The sequence below is a fragment of the Dendrobates tinctorius genome, unplaced genomic scaffold (genome assembly GCF_039654945.1).
Source record: "Dendrobates tinctorius isolate UK_male_01 unplaced genomic scaffold, ASM3965494v1 ptg000003l, whole genome shotgun sequence".
Classification (NCBI taxonomy): domain Eukaryota; kingdom Metazoa; phylum Chordata; class Amphibia; order Anura; family Dendrobatidae; genus Dendrobates; species Dendrobates tinctorius.
Window position 1 is genome coordinate 50,470,310 of NW_027361671.1, and position 17,494 is coordinate 50,487,803.

Genomic DNA, 17,494 nt, shown 5'->3' on the forward strand with positions numbered 1-17,494 from the left:
TAATTATATAATTCCACATGTGTTAGTTCATAGTTTTGATGCCTTCAGAGTGAATCTACAATTTTCATAGTCATGAAAATAAAGAAAACTCTTTGAATGAGAAGGTGTGTCCAAACTTTTGGTCTGTACTGTACCTATCTGTGTTCATCAGCACATGAAATGCATTTATATTTGACCAGCTTGCTATTCTTGAAATTGCCTGCACCCCTGACAACCAATGTGCGAAAATATCGCACGAGCCAAGCTAAATACTGGCAAATACTGCCAAATACTGGCAAAACATCAAGAAAAAAATGAGAGTTTTAATCCCTCCAAAGAGGTACACTATATAAGATGATATAAAGTAATATAAACACGTCCTGTTAAACATAAAAATTTCACTTTATTAAATAGTCAAAAAAATTAATAACAGGATATGACAAAATGTGATGCAAGGTTATAAAAAATACAATACATGTAAACCGCAACAACAGGCAAACAGTAATGCAGCCATGGCAGTAGAGCAGGGACTTTATAAACAAATAGGCACCAGAAACTTCCGTATAAATATATTAGAAGGTGGATATATTCTCAATCCAAGAGAGCGCCATCCATACAATGATAGTGGACAACACAATCAAGCCAGGACATAAATGTCCAATCTTCATCAATAGTTACAACCACCTTGGAAATAAGAAACAGGAGTCCCCTTACCCATAGGGAAGGTGTCCCCGCGCCACACAGACACCCCGATGCGCGTTTCACACCTCGCTTCCTCGGAGGGCGATGTAATCTTTTATGATCAGCTCGTTTAAATAGGCCACCGTGTGTTGTGACATCCAATCAGCCACATTGTGTGTAAGGAGGGCACGGGGTGGGGTATCTGACGCCACAACGTCACTTCCGGCGTCGCGGACGCGATGCGTTCCAGGAGTAAAAACTCCAATGATGTCATTGGAACACATCATACCGTGCCGACACCTTCCGTGGTGAGGGTCACCCAGGAGACAAAGACAGTGTGCGCAACACAAAGCGGCAAATTTAGAAAGAAAGCATAGCATATATAAACCCATACAGTGCCATATCATCCAGGGACATGTATATAGCCTGTGACAAAATAAAGTCATAACTAGACCATCCTGGTACAAATATATAATATATACTGATTTCAATGCACTGGCCAATTAAGTCCCAGGCTAACACCCACAAAGGTAAATAAGCCAACCAGTACACAAAAATTTTTTATATAATGAGGGGAATTAAATAATGAAAAAAGGGGAATACATAATAAATATAAGGAATAATAAAAACAACATAACAAAACAGTATAAATACATTTTTTGGAAAGAAATATACCTAAAAAATAAAGAATAAGAAATAAAAACTAAACATTAAAAAATAAATAACAAGCAAAAGAATTTATTTTGAAACAAAACTAATAAAGCAATAAACATATAAATAATAATGGCTCTAGATGTAGAGACTGCAGGCACTGCGGTGTGAAGATGGCATCTATCCAGAAAAGCAAAGGCACTACAAACACAAAAAATATACATATTAAAATCAAAAAGGATAAAAACCTCCAAGGAACATGATGAGATGCAAGGCTAGAAGCGAAGAAAATGGATTTTCTTAAATATTTTTTAATAAAAAACAATGAAGCACAGAGAGAATGCAATGTATAGTGGATCACAAAAAAGATGAGAAACTAAGTTTGTCATTTAATCCAGTGGGGGTCATTGTGCCCAACTTTACGATCCATTTGCATTCGAGCTGAAACACTCTCTGTTTTAAATTGCCACCCCGATACCCCCATAGATACGGTCAATATCCCGTACCCTGAGTAGATTGGGGTTGCATGCGTGTCTCAGCTTGGAATGGTGTGGAATACTCTTCATGGAGGTCCATGTCATCAATGGTTGAAGCTGCCAAAATGTCCCTCGCGTGCTCTCTTACACGTATATAATAAAATATTTACAAAAATGTGAGGGGTGTACTCACTTTTGTGATTTACTATATCCCCAAAGATCAGCTGTTATAAGCTGCTCTAGGGCCTGATCTGCATTGTCTGGTGATGACCGCTATACGTTGACTGGGATGACATATTTGAACTCTATTCAATATGTTTATATCAAACAGGAACTTATAATAGCTGATCAGTGGCGATGCACTCCCAAAATCATAATATGTATGTACAAACTAAGATCATATTTATTTGTGCATGCCAATGCAACTCATATTTAAATCTGCCTCTTTTAGCAAATCCCCCTCTTGTTGGCATCCCATAGCTCCAAGGCTGTCAGACAAGCAAGCGCCCTGTTTTCTCTTTATTTCTCCATAGGCTTTTTGGCCAAGTATGAATGGTGACCTGACCTGAAGCACCAAGGAGAAGCCGTGTGCTTCTGGGAAATTAAACACTGGAAGAATAGGATGGTCCACTCAGCCCTGTTAAGCTGGATACAGAGGGACTGAAGGAGAATTAATAAATGCAAAAAGATGCAAAACAGAATTACCATCATGTTGGGCTGGTCTCTACAGGGTGGGCCATTTATATGGATACTCCTGGGTGGGCCATGTATATGGATACACCTTGGGAATGGTTGGTGATATCAACTTCCTGTTTGTGGCACATTAATATATGGGAGGGGGAAAACTTTTCAAGATGGGTGGTGAACCATGGTGGCCATTTTGAAGTTGGCCATTTTGGATCCAGCTTTATAAATGGCCCACCCAGGTGTATCCATATAAATGGCCCAACCTGTATATTAACAGTAATTATACAGACTTGCAGCTTTGTGTATAACATTGCCATTGGGGGAATGATGTCTTAAATGCCCAAACGCAGACAGACAACAGCAGATATATAAAACTGTTTCAGAGTCCATATTGACTACCATGAATTGTACCAGCTAGCAATAAGTTAGTAAAAATATGCCGTACTAGAAATTTCAATTTTTAATATATTGCAGAATGAAGGTAAGACCCGGGGGTGACATGTAAAGAAAGAATCTTGTATACTCACTGTTTTAGATTTTGAAGCAAGAGAACAGGGAAACAATGAACTGATGCCTAAAAAATTAGATAAAAATAAGGTAACATGAGTGCTAAGAAAACCATCCTCCATTTCCAGAGATCTTATGATGAGTACACTCTACAAATATGTCCAGAAGACTCATGAAATATGAGGGATCTACTAAACTCCAGGGACAGTAGGCAAGTAGCACAGTTTATAGTCTGTCCTGGTCACTGACGGAATGAATGAAAGTGCCAGGTACTGCAGCTCGCATCATTCAAATGAATAAAACCGCCATTGATTATCTCTTTACCGACATTCACTATATATGTACGCTGCAAATCGGTAGCTGCGGGTGCATGGAGCGGGTCCACGGGGTGAGCCCACCGCGTATCTGGCAAATAATGGCTGTGACACACAGCCAGAACCTACCTCTAACAGCCAAGACTGTTAACCTATTAAACGCCTCAGTCAGACTCTGAGAGCTACAATAAAAATCAGCAATGGGGCGTATCATTATATGTGCCCATGTAAAGTGACAGCAGGATGCCAATGAAGATCTCCATGCCTGTCATCATGGAGATCCTTTGCGACACAGCTAGTGGCCGAGCTTCAAAGGTAATTCTGAGTATAGTACAAGTGATCAGACTATCACATGTTCAAGTCCCCTTAGTGGACTAACAAATACACTAAAATATAAAAAAAAGTGAAACATGGAAATACTAAAAAAAAGTTTGAATCTTTGCCTTTATCCTCCATTTAAAATGAAAGATAATGGAAAAAATATACACTGCTCAAAAAAATAAAGGGAACACTCAAATAACACATCCTAGATCTAAATGAATGAAATATTCTCATTGAATACTTTGTTCTGTACAAAGTTGAATGTGCTTTCAACATAATCACACAAAAATCATTAATGGAAATTAAATTTTTGAACCAATAGAGGCCTGGATTTGGAGAGACCCCCAAAATGAAAGTGGAAACAAGTCAAGATGAAAATCAAAACAAGACAAAATTAAAGTGGAAACAAGTCAAAATGATGCTCAGTAGTGTGTGTGGCCTTCACGTGCCTGTATGACCTCCCTACGACGCCTGGGCATGCTCCTGATGAGGTTGCAGATGTTCTTCTGCGGGATCTCCTCCCAGACCTGGACTAAAGCGCATCCGTCAACTCCTGGACAGTCTGTGGTGCAATGTGACGTTGGTGGATGGAGCAAGACATGCTGTCCCAGATGTGCTCAATCGGATTCAGGTCTGGGGAACGGACAGGCAAGTCCATAGCTTCAATGCCTTCATCTTACAGGAACTGCTGACACACTCCAACCACATGAGGTCTGGCATTGTCCTGCATTAGGAGGAACCCAGGGCCAACCACACCAGCATATGTTCTCACAAGGGGTCTGAGGATCTCATCTCAGTACCTAATGGCAGTCAGGCTACCTCTGGCAAGCACATGGAGGGCTGTGTGGCCCTCCAAAGAAATGCCACCCCACACCATTACTGACCCACTGCCAAATCGGTCATGCTGAAGGATGTTGCAGGCAGCAGGTTCACACTCAGCACTTGTGACAGACGTGTCAGAGTCTGGAGACACCATGGAGAGTGATCTGCTGAATGCAATAATAAATGGCCGCTATCTGTGGAGTCAGATATGCACAGTTTTGCTCAGTACAGGTATACAAAATACAGGTTTACTCAGGATTCACTGCGCTTACCTGCTCTTGGTGGTGGTCTTCTTTGCTTTGTTTTCAATGGTTTCTTCCCTAAAGTACATGAAACATATATTTTTGTAAGAGGTTTATTTTCAGGAGCAGGAAAGACAGAAGAAATTCACCAGTTTCTCACTTCAACCCAAACACTTTCTTAACAAAATTTGTCCATTTCCTACATCAGGCAGGTAAAGGGGTTTCCCAGGATTAGAATACTGATGATCAATCATTAGGATATTCCCCAATACCAGAAGGGCCAGTGTTGGGTGCAAGCAAACTAGGCATTTTCCTAGTCATTGGCATCATAGATGGCGACACAATAAAAAGCAATGATGGAAGCTGCCTTTTACTGTATGTGGCTGCATTATACTCTATGGGAGTGGCATTATACTTTGAGGGGGCTGCATTATATTCTATGGGGCTGCATTATTCTCTGAGGGCTGCATTATAGTCTATGGGAGCTGCATTGTTCTCTAAGGGGTTGCATTATACTCTATAGGGGTTGCATTATACTATTTGAGGCTGCATTATATTATATGAGGATGCATTATATTTTATGGGGGCAGCATTATGCTATATTGAGGGCTGCAGTATACTCTATGTGGCTGCATTACACTCTATGGGTACTTTGGCATCACATTCCAGCTCTTGTAATATAGTTTATTATGTAGTCACTATAAATCTATGCATATCCTCAGTGTGCTTTATATCATGCCCTGATTTGGGAGTATGTCTTCAGATAGGATACTGGCTGAATGAATTACTTAGTGTCACTCTATTTTACTATTTCTATAATTGTACACCTTGGACTTTGCTATTGTCATGATCCAGACTGGTTTTTGAGTCCTGGTTTCCCTTTTTCCCAGTCTGGTCATGTCAAGAGTTAATCTTTCCCAGCCTCAGTCTGGGTTCAGGTTGGCTATTTATCGCTGCTGCTTCCTGCAAGCGTTGTCAGGTATAGTTTTTGCCTAGGGCTGCTGTAGCGGACTCTGATTGCTCTGATTTGTCCTGCTGCGTTTGCTGTCTGAACCCTTGTCTCTGTTTTCCCTATTCCCGTCTTGACTCAGTGTTTTCTTTCAGTGTGCTGACTTCCTGATTTTAACATGTATCCTGACTTGCTTTTGTCTCTTCTTAGGTATATCCGCTCCTGACCGTTACTGATCCCCTGGCTTGTCTCTGAACCTGAGTTTGCTTATTCCTTTGGTACTGCGCTACAGTCTAGGATTTGACCGGACTTGTTTGACTTCTCTGCTGCCACCTGGTGGTAGTCTCACTGCTGCATTGCAGGCCTGCTCTGTTTAGGTGCAGTCCTGCTTCCACTCCACTGCCATCCAGTGGAGCCTGCACCTACCTGCATTGCATCAGCGTGATAGCTATTTGATCTTTGATAAATGGAGTGCCATTCTATCATATATTATATACACACACGTGGTCAAAATTCTTGGTACCCCTCGTTCAATGACAGAAAAACCCACAATAGTGACAGAAGTAACTCGAATCTGACAAAAGTAATAATAAATCAGAATTCTATGAAAATTAACAAATGAAAGTCAAACATTGCTTTTCAACAATGCTTCCACACATTTTTAAAAAAAACAAAACTCATGAAATATGCCTGGACAGAAATGATGGTACCCTTGAAAATAATGTGACAAAAGGGACATGTTATATCAATGTGTGTCCACTAATTAGCATCAAAGGTGTCTAAAATCTTGGAGTCAGTGAGTGGGCCTGTATGGAAGGATACAGATACTCACTGTCCTGTTTGGTGACATGTTGTGTATCACACTCAACATGGACCAGAGGAAGCAAAGGAAAGAATTGTCTCAGGAGATTAGACAGAAAATTATAGACAAACATGTTAAAGGTAAAAGTAATAAGACCATCTCCAAGCACCTTGATGTTCCTGTGATTACAGTTTCACATATTATTCCAAAATTTAAGCTCCATAGGACTGTAGCCAACCTCCCTTAATGTGGCCGTAGGAGGAAAATTGATGACAAATCAAAGAGACGGATAATATGGATGGTAACAGAAGAGCCCAGAAAAACTTCTAACAGATTAAAGGTGAACTTCAAGCTCAAGGAACATCAGTGTCAGATCGCACCATCCGTCGTATGAGCCAACATGAACTTTATGGGAGACAACCAAGGAGGACACCATTGTTGAAAAAAAAAATCATGAAAAAGCCAGACTGGAATTTGCCAAACTACATGTTGACAAGCCACAAAGCTTCTGGGAGAAGCTTGGACAGATGAGACAAAAATGGAACATTTTGGCAAGGCACATCAGCTATATGTTCACAAATGGAAAAATGAAGCATATCAAGAAAAAAATACTGTCCCTACTGTGAAACATGGAGGAGGCTCTGTTATGTTCTGGGGCTGCTTTGCTGCATCTAGCACAGGGTGTCTAGATTCTGTGCAGGGTACAATGAAATCTCAAGACTATCAAGGGATTCTAGAGAGAAATGTGCCCAGTGTCAGAAAGCTAGGTCTCAGTTGCAGTTCATGGGACTTGCAACAGGATAATTACCCAAAACACACAGCTAAAAGCACCCAATTATGGCCAAGAGGAAAACGGACTATTCTGAAGTGGCCTTCTATGATCCCTGACCTAAATCCTATTGAGAATCTTTGGAAAGAGCTGAAACATGCCATCTAGAAAAGGCAACCTTCAAACATGAGACAACTGGAGCAGTTTGCTCTTGAGGAGTGGGCAAAAATACCTGTCGAGAGGTGCAGAATTCTCATTGACAGTTACAGGAATCGTTTGATTGCAGTGATTGCCTCAAAAGGTGGCGCAACAAAATATTAAGTTAAGGCTAGCATCACTTCTGTCCAGGCCTATTTCATGAGTTTTATTTTTGTAAGTCTGTAAAACGTGGTCCGAGTACAGACATCGATCACTGACTTGCCCAAACTTGACAGCCGTATAAGCAAACATAAGACTGTTGAGACTGTGACATTTTCAGGAGAATATGTATAATTGCAACAAAATGGAGAAAATGGTGTAAAATAATATACGAGCCATTGTTCACATGATAAATCCTGCACTGCATCAATGAAGTCAGTGGCCACCCACGTGACCATTGCAGCTAATCACTGTCCTTTTGCCATTTCCCATTTTTGGACAAATATTTTGATATTGGAAAACCACCGAAATGTAACTGGGAGCGATGATCATTAGTGATGTGGGAAACTACGTTTCATTTCTCTTATAGGAACACATTTACCGTATTTTTCGCTTTATAAGACGCTCCGGATTATAAGACACACCCCAAATTTTGAGGCGAAAAATAGGAAAAAACGTTTTTTTAATAAAATGGTGGTGCTTCTTATAATCCAGGCGTCTTATTGCTTACCGCTCTGTCCCCGGGGTGCTGTCGCCCACTCTGTCCCCGGGGTGCTGTCGCCCACTCTGTCCCCGGGGTGCTGCCGCCCACTCTGTACCTGGCTCTGTCCTGTGCTGCGTGGGGGTTCTGATGTTCCATCCATACCTGTGCGGTAGCTTGCTTCCTCCTGGAAAATGGCCGCCGCACAAGCGCAGATATCTCATCTCCCGAGATTTCAGATCCGAGATCTCCATCTGCGCTTGTGCGGCGGCCATTTTCCAGGAAGCAAGCCACCGCACAGGCATGGATGGAACATCAGAGCCCCCCACACAGCACGGGACAGAGCCCGGCGGCGGCAGGCACCGGGGGACCCAGCGTGGCAGCGGCAGCACCGAGGGACCCAGCGCGGCGGCAAGTAACGGACAACCGCAGCGGCAGCACAATAAAAGGTATGTTTGCATTGTAAGACGCACCCCTGTTTAGCCCCCAAATTTGGGGGAAAAAGTGCGTCTTACAAAGCGAAAAATATGGTATATCTTTTTATATTAACAGTAAATTTCTGCACTTACCTAACTGCGATGTTATCATTCACTGTACCCTCCTCCTCCATTATTTGTTCAGCAGTCTCCTCCCTATAGTACATGAAACAGATATCATCCTAAATGTTAGGCGAGAGTTACATTGAGACTTTTTCTAATACTAATGATTGATTTTAAAGTGCACCTGTCACTTGTTTTGGCCACTATAAGATGCGACCACTGCCTTTCAGGGCTTATCTACAGCATTCTATATTGCTATTATATTCTATAATGCTGTAGATAAGCCCCCGGTCTGATCTGCAAGATAAGAAAAATAAGTTTTATTATAATCACCCGGAAAGCGGGCCGAAGCGGTCCAGTCCGTTGGGTGGCACAGGTCCGGGTCCGGCGCCTCTCATCTTGCGATGCCGGCCTACTGTAGCTTCATCGCTCCTGGAATCACGCTCCTGCGCAGGTGTACTTATCTGCCCTGTTGAGGGCAGAGTAAAGTACTGCAGTGCGCAGGCACTGGGCCTCTCTGACCTTTCCCGGTGCCTGCATACTGCAGTACTTTGCTCTGCCCTCAACAGGGTTGATAAGAACGCCTGCGCAGGAGCGCGATGCCGGGAGCGAAGAAGCAAGCAGGATGACGGCATCGCAAGTAGATTGGAGGCGCCGGACCTGCGACATCCATCGGACTGCACCGCTTCGGACCACCCCCCGGGTGAATATAATAAAACTTATTTTTCTTATCTTTCAGGTCGGATCTGGGGCTTATCTACAGCATTATAGAATATAATAGCATTATAGAATGCTGTAGATAAGCCCTGATAGGCAGTGGCAGCATCTTATAGCGGCGAAAACAGCTGACAAGTTCCCTTTAACTATATACTGTAAAATACACACTATATACAGTACTGTATACATACAGTCATATGTAAAAGTTTGGGCACCCCTATTAATGTTAACCTTTTTTCTTTATAACAATTTTGGTTTTTGCAACAGGTATTTCAGTTTCATATAGCTAATAACTGATGGACTCAGTTATATTTCTGGATTCAAATGAGGTTTATTGTACTAACAGAAAATGTGCAATCTGCATTTAAACAAAATTTGACCGGTGCAAAAGTATGGGCACCCTTATCATTTTCTTGATTTGAACACTCCTAACTACTTTTTACTGACTTCCTGAAGCACTAAATTGGTTTTGTAACCTCATTGAGCTTTGAACTTCATAGCCAGGTGTATCAAATCATGAGAAAAGGTATTTAAGGTGGCCACTTGCAAGTAGTTCTCCTCTTTGATTCTCCTATGAAGAGTGGCATCATGGGCTCCTCAAAACAACTCTCAAATGATCTGAAAACAAAGATTATTCAACATAGCTTTTCAGGGGAAGGATACAAAAAGTTGTCTCAGAGATTTAACCAGTCAGTTTCCACTGTGAGGAACATAGTAAGGAAATGGAAGAACACAGGTACAGTTCTTGTTAAGCCCAGAAGTGGCAGGCCAAGAAAAATATCAGAAAGGCAGAGAAGAAGAATGGTGAGAACAGTCAAGGACAATCCACAGACCACCTCCAAAGACCTGCAGCATCATCTTGCTGCAGATGGTGTCACTGTGCATCGGTCAACAATACAGCGCATGCATAACGCCTTTTTGTATGACCAAACAACTCAATCTTTGTTTCATCAGTCCACAGGACCTTCTTCCAAAATGTAACTGGCTTGTCCAAATGTGCTTTTGCAGACCTCAGGCGACTCTGTTTGTGGCGTGCTTGCAGAAACGGCTTCTTTCGCATCACTCTCCCATACAGCTTCTCCTTGTGCAAAGTGCGCTGTATTGTTGACCGATGCAGAGTGACACCATCTGCAGCAAGATGATGCTGCAGGTCTTTGGAGGTGGTCTGTGGATTGTCCTTGACTGTTCTCACCATTCTTCTTCTCTGCCTTTCTGATATTTTTCTTTGCCTGCCACTTCTGGGCTTAACAAGAACTGAACCTGTGTTCTTCCATTTCCTTACTATGTTCCTCACAGTGGAAACTGACTGGTTAAATCTCTGAGACAACTTTTTGTATCCTTCCCCTGAAAAGCTATGTTGAATAATCTTTGTTTTCAGATCATTTGAGAGTTGTTTTGAGGAGCCCATGATGCCACTCTTCATAGGAGAATCAAATAGGAGAACTACTTGCAAGAGGCCACTTTAAATACCTTTTCTCATGATTTGATACACCTGGCTATGAAGCTCAAAGCTCAATGAGGTTACAAAACCAATTTAGTGCTTCAGGAAGTCAGTAAAAAGTAGGAGTGTTCAAATCAAGAAAATGATAAGGGTGCCCATACTTTTGCACCGGTCAAATTTTGTTTAAATGCAGATTGCACATTTTCTGTTAGTACAATAAACCTCATTTGAATCCAGAAATATAACTGAGTCCATCAGTTATTAGATATATGAAACTGAAATACCTGTTGCAAAAACCAAAATTGTTATAAAGAAAAAAGGTTAACATTAATAGGGGTGCCCAAACTTTTACATATGACTGTATATACACACTATATACTGTATACATATACACACTATATACTACATATATACATACACACTCTACTGTATACATAATTGCTCTACATACTGTATACATACACACACTAATATTGTATACATACAAACAATATATACATATACACAATATATACTACATATATACACACAATATATACTGTATGCATAAGTACTCTACATCCTGTTTATATACACACACTAATATACTGTATACATACACACACTATATACTGTGTACATACATATACACACCCTATATGCATATGCACACACTTTATATACTATATATATAGAAACACTCTATATACTGTATACATACGTACAATACATGCGTATACAAATACACACTAATATACTATATACTGTACATATACACACTGTATACATACACATATTGTATACATATAAATATACACACTATATACTACATATATACATACGCATTCTATATACTGTATGGCTAAGCACTCTACACATTGTATACACATTATATACTAGAGTACACACACACAATATGGGCCACATATATACATACACACTATATATTTTGTGTATACTGTGTGCACACTCATTTATTAGTCTTTGTTATATCTGCCGCTCTTCACTTCCAAGATCCTTCTGTATACACACTCATTGCAGGACAGTCGTGGAGGCGATGCCATCATGAAGAGGATGGGACGCAGTACAGATAGGACTGAATGCTGCTTTCTCTGTCTTGTCTACACACTGCTGTGTTGTGGACCCTTCCCCTCAGCCCACTTTTAGCTTCTGACACAATGTTGGTAGGAAGTTGAGAATGATGTGACAAGACAATGGAGGATGCACAAACTGTAAGTAATGCTGTGCATCCTCTGTTCTCTTAACGCTGACTCTAAATAATAATAACTCCTGGAAAATTGTATTATCCACCCCTATCAAAATGATTGATATAGAAGAGTATTTATTCCATATGAATAATATATATCAGTCATCTCTACTTACAGTTGGAAGTGGTTTTTTACAAAGCAGGCCCTTAATATAAATTCCCGAGAAAACGGATATGCTATTATTAAGTTGAGCCACTAGAAATAACCAGGGGGATCACCTGTGGTGGTGACACTAGTGACTAAGGCTTGTTTCACACTTCAGTTTTTCCTGTCAGTCCAGATCCGCCAAAACAGCGGAAAACGGATCCGCATGTGGACTGACAGGAACGTGTGTGAGCGGATCGGCGGATGAACGGATCCGCCGATGGTTAAAATTTGAAGGAACCGCGCCTGGGAAAAAAAAGAAAAAAATGAATACTGTGGGATGTAGGGGTATCCGTGTGCGGGCATCTGCGGTGAGTAGCGATCTCGGGAAGAGAGCGGGCATCATCACGTGATATGGCAGCGATCGCGCGATGAGATCCGAGATGTCACACGAGGAATGGAGGTGATCGCGCGATGCAGGGGGAGATCGGGCAAGGTGATCGCAGGCGGGCAGGAGATCGCGCAGGGATTGGAGGCCAACAGGAGGGAAGTCGGGTATGAATTTAATTCGGCACCCAAAGAGAATTGAGGGTTAAATCAGTGAATGGCGGATCCGCGGTCAAAAAAAACGTTGCATGGTCCGTCCAGTGATGTCAGCGGAGGCCAAAATCTTGGCGGATACAATGACATGCGGATACAATGGACGACCATCAGTCAAAATCCGCCAATAATGCTAGTCAATGGGGAAAAAAACGGATCCGCCAAGAAAAATGGAGGATCCGTTTTTTCTCCAAAACGGCGGATTTTGACTGATGGTCAAAAACGGATGTGTGAAACAGGCCCAACTAGAGAGTAATAGAAAGCACTGGACCATCGGGTGTTAGCACTAAACAGCCGTACTCCACCAGTGAGTCAAGTGAAATCACAATCATATTTCCAGGAATAACATACGTACCGGATGGTTTTCAGGGATGGACACCAGATACACTTTGGATACTTGTATGGCCTGAAAGCTGATGGTGTCGTCTTAATTTTGTATAGCCATCTTCTGTAGAAGAAAAGAAAAGTAGTGACAAAGATTACACAGCAGCGAATGGATCACGGTGACCACAGACCGACAATGATCCGACAAAGGTGACATATCGGAGAGACCGCCCCAATCAGGGTGTAGTGTGAAGCCACGATCTAATAGCAGCTTCCTCTACCTGCAGCTGTATTTTTACTGGACCATTTAATTGTCTATAGAGTCTAAGGCTAAAATTTATAAAAGTAATGTAACCAGATTTCTGGCATAAATTGCCTTGAAAAGTTGCAAAATTTTGGCACAACTTGGAGTTGCGCCAAAATTTTGCAACTTTTGGCATTTTCATATCAGTTTCTCCCAGCTCCGCCAAAATAGACATCGCTGTGACCAGATAGCGTTGCAGCGGGGACGTAACATCACAGCTTTGCTAATACATAACATGCTGTGGAATTCCCTACTCCAGAAATCTTACTCCGGTCTGAGACTGGGGTAATTTTTCTGGGGTGGAGCACAGAAGTGAACGCCTCTTGGCTGATGCTCCTGATTCATGAAGAGGCAGACACCTCTTCACGGAGAGTCTGACCCCACCACGTCCCCTCATCAAGACCAGCTAGATGTATCAGGGCCTTAGTTTTTCTTTCCTAATATAACTGATAGAGTTTTTGTTGTATTAACACAAGTAACTGTTTCTTAAAGTTAAACCTAGTCACATGATTAAGGGGTTAAAATGCACTTAAGGCCCAAGAGTGATGCGCCCCCTATGTATACCGTGCATAGCTTCAAAGTCTACAATAAAAAGTGGCATTTGGGGTTTTCTTTTCCACTTTAATATTTGGAGTAAAGTAGAGCTGAGAATGGTTTTAGGCAATGACTGACTGTGTCATCTGCACTGGAGATTACATGTGGGGTCCGGGGCTCTTATCGGATCACAGTCCTATATCGTACCCCCAACTTTGAAAGACAGAAGAGAAGGTCATGTGTTGTGAGTGCACGTAGTGTCCTATCACAGGAGAATGCCCCCGTATATAACCCACCCCACAGTATAAAACCATATCCATATCAAAGAGTCAAATAAATAAAATCCATCTAAATCATGTGTCCTCTAAACCTAAACGGAGAAATGACGATCACACACTGACAACTATCGGTGTAGATATATAATATGTGCAGAGAGGTTTATATCATCTATACCTGAAAAAAACACTTACAAAATGTCATCCATTGCCTCCAGTTCTTGGTTCTTCTCTTCCAGTGTGTTTTCATATGATTTTTTGTTTTCCTTCCTGTTGTACATGGAACATATATCATCATCTCATATGTAAGCGTATAATTATCGCAGTTTGTGGAGCATTAGTGAACAATTTCCCCCTTGGGCTATATCCAAAATACTTTGCCAATATTTTTCATCTACATCACACAAATGATACAATTTTTTCTACGTGGAGCTACCACCAGAGGGCGCTCACTGTACATGGACGGAAGAAACCTAGAAGGCTGGCGGCATAAATAGACCTCATGGTCCATCTGCCCAAATGATTTACTTTTCATATACACCTATCCCAGAGTAATTTCATGATATAATGACTGGGAAACTTTCTATTTTTGAGCCTTTATTTTTTTACTCCCCGTCTTCCAAGAGCCACGTCCTTTTATTTTATTGGTCTACATAGTCATTTGAGGACTTGATTTTTTGATGGCTCGAGTTGTAGTTTTAATTTACACCGTTCACTTTACCCCATAATACAGAGAAAAAGGCGAACAAATTCCAAAAGTGGCAAAATGGTGAAAGAAAACCACAATTCATTCCAGCATTCATTATTTGGTAAAAATGGCCGGCGGTATTCTTCTTTAGGTCAGTTAGATCACGGTGACAGCAAAATTATAAGGAGTTTTTTTAAATTTTGTGGTTAAAAATAATTTAAAACTTTATAAATAAAAAATTCGGCTAGTGCCCCCATGTTCTGAGACCTGAGCTTTGTTTTTCATGGATACCATTTTGGCGCACATGCGACGTTTCAGTTTATTTTTACTGCGCTTTTATGGGAGGTCCAACCACTGAAAAAAATATATTCTTGTGTTTTCGGTGTGGTGATAGCAAATGTGTTTTTTTTAATTCTCTTTTTTTAAATAGGAAAAGGGGACTATTGAAACATTTTATTTTTTATAAATATGTTTTAAAAAGTGACTTCGAAAATGGCGAAAAGCAGAATTTTTTTTTTCAATATTTACATTTTTTTTTCTACTACTTAAATAAAATAAAAACTATGTCATCTGGTCAGTGTGCTTGGGAAGTCTGAGACACTCCCCCTGCTCTGGGCTGGTCCATCTACGAGCAGGGGGGATTATCTCACTGCTGGGAGGAAATTAACTTTATTCCCCCCGGCAGCTTTTAGATATGGAGCAGCGCCGGCGGGGGATCAGTCACTGCTCTGTGTTAAGAAATTTGTGTCTGTAACCACACCCCTGGCACTGATTGACGCTGGCGCAGGATTGGGGCCGGCTGTCAGTCAGGGCCAGGGCCTCGGTTACACCCTCCGCTCACTCTACACAGAGAGGGGACTTAAAACACGATGGCGCCGCCCCTATGAATGGAAGCTGATGCCAAGGGGAATAAAGTTAATGTCTTCTCAGCAGTTGAGCCCCAAGTGCCGGCGCCAGTTGGGTTCATAACGCTATTAATCTGCAGATTAAAGAATACATTATAGGATCCAAATTAAACTGCTTGTTCCTCTCCTCCCTCATTTCTATCAGCCTACCCGCTCTCTACACTCTGCAAGCGACTTTCCACTACTATCCACACTAATTCATACCTCCCACTCTCTGGTCAGAGACTTCTCTCGAGTTGCACCAATCCTCTAGAATGCTCTACCCCAAGAAATTAGAACTAACCACAACTTGCACAGTTTTAGGTGCTCCTTAAAACCACGTCCGTTTAGGGCGGCCTATCACATTCCCTAATTGAAGTCCTTTTATATATAGTCCATTCACTAATTTTCTGAACATGATTCTCCTTCAAACTCCACCGCACCAAAAAGCTCCACACATCCTGGCTGGTGACTATCTCATGCAGCCTTTATCTGTCCTCCATTCCCTCAAGATGGCTGGCTTTAATTATTGCATTCTCTTTAACTGTTTTACAAAACACCGTTGTATATGAACCTCTGAATTGTAAAGCGCTGCGGAATATGTTGGCGCTATATAAAGAAAGATTCTTATTATTAGATTAACCCTGTATATATATATTTATATATATCTGTCCTGAATACAGTGATCACACATTGGAGTAACCTCTACATCATGATGTCATCTACAAGGATTACTTCTATTAGATCAGTCATTCTCTGCACTTACATTTTCTCTATCAAATTCTTTGTGAATTCTGCTTTCTTGGAGGCTTGACGCAAGCTGAACCGTCTGAACCTTCTCATTATTTTAGGTTTTCTTGGTCTGTAATAGAAAACAGCTTTAATACATGAGGCCTCGTATCATGAATCTCCCATTATACTCTATATTACAATATATCCATCTGATTTACATCGTTGCATTGGTGGAAAAAACACCCAGGTCCATCAAGTTCAGCCTTTCTCCTCCAATTATATATTTTTTGACCCTAAATTATCCATAATCCACAATGTTCTGTGTACTGAGGAAATCGTCCGGCCTTTTTATAAAAGCTGTTATAGTGCCTGCCATTATCAACTCTTGGGGTCGGGCATTCCACAGTCTGACTGCTCTAACTGTGAAGACCCCTTTCCTATCTAGCTGCCACGTTGCCACGCCAGCCATCCTCCACTCCTGTGGCACCAACCCTGTTACCAGAGAGTCTGAGAAGATGGGACACATCTACCAGTGCTCCCCCCACAGCTCCTGAGAGTGAGGGTCCGCAGTTCTGGTTTAGTGTCGCATCACCGTTATTATTCCAGGATTTCTCAGCCATGTCTGGATTGGGGGCAGCACTGCCTCATTCTCCTACATGGAGCGCTGTTGTAGCCCCCTGTATAGTCATTGAATCTTGCTGGTAACTATGGTTCTCCCCAGTCAGATTCTCCATGTAACTCAGTGTAACGAAGCCCCCAGTATGTCACAGTCCACAGTGGGAGGGGAGTGCAGACACTGGAATAATATAGATCATTTCTCATTTATAACGCTTGGTGTAATTAGCGCAATAAATCTCAGCACTTACTGAGTCACTTCTAGGTTTTCCAGCTCGATTGTCCTCTTTTCAATTTTCTTTTGCAGGAAGTTTATGTTCTTCTCCCTATTGTACATGGAAAATAAATCTCATATTGAAATATACAAATACCAGTAATTATTAAGATGTTCCCAGTATTAGTGACCATGGCAAATGTGGTCAATTCCTCCCCTTCTCCCTCCATTCTAGGTGCTTTCTTTGCCAACAGTTTT

General features: G+C 41.5%; 1 protein-coding gene across 1 annotated transcript in view; it reads right to left on the reverse strand.

Moving 5' to 3' along the window:
• Positions 1–435: 435 nt before the first annotated feature.
• Positions 436–17,494, reverse strand: part of LOC141080502 (uncharacterized) — a 56,394-nt gene continuing 39,335 nt past the window's right edge. The window contains exons 6-13 of the mRNA XM_073565749.1: positions 17,274–17,348; positions 16,442–16,537; positions 14,299–14,373; positions 13,022–13,114; positions 8,608–8,670; positions 4,711–4,758; positions 3,002–3,048; positions 436–1,512 (exon numbers count right to left, since the gene is read on the reverse strand). Of these exons, the coding sequence (XP_073421850.1) occupies positions 3,006–3,048; positions 4,711–4,758; positions 8,608–8,670; positions 13,022–13,114; positions 14,299–14,373; positions 16,442–16,537; positions 17,274–17,348 (493 nt within the window). The 3' untranslated portion in view covers positions 436–1,512; positions 3,002–3,005. The remainder of the gene's footprint in view (positions 1,513–3,001; positions 3,049–4,710; positions 4,759–8,607; positions 8,671–13,021; positions 13,115–14,298; positions 14,374–16,441; positions 16,538–17,273; positions 17,349–17,494) is intronic.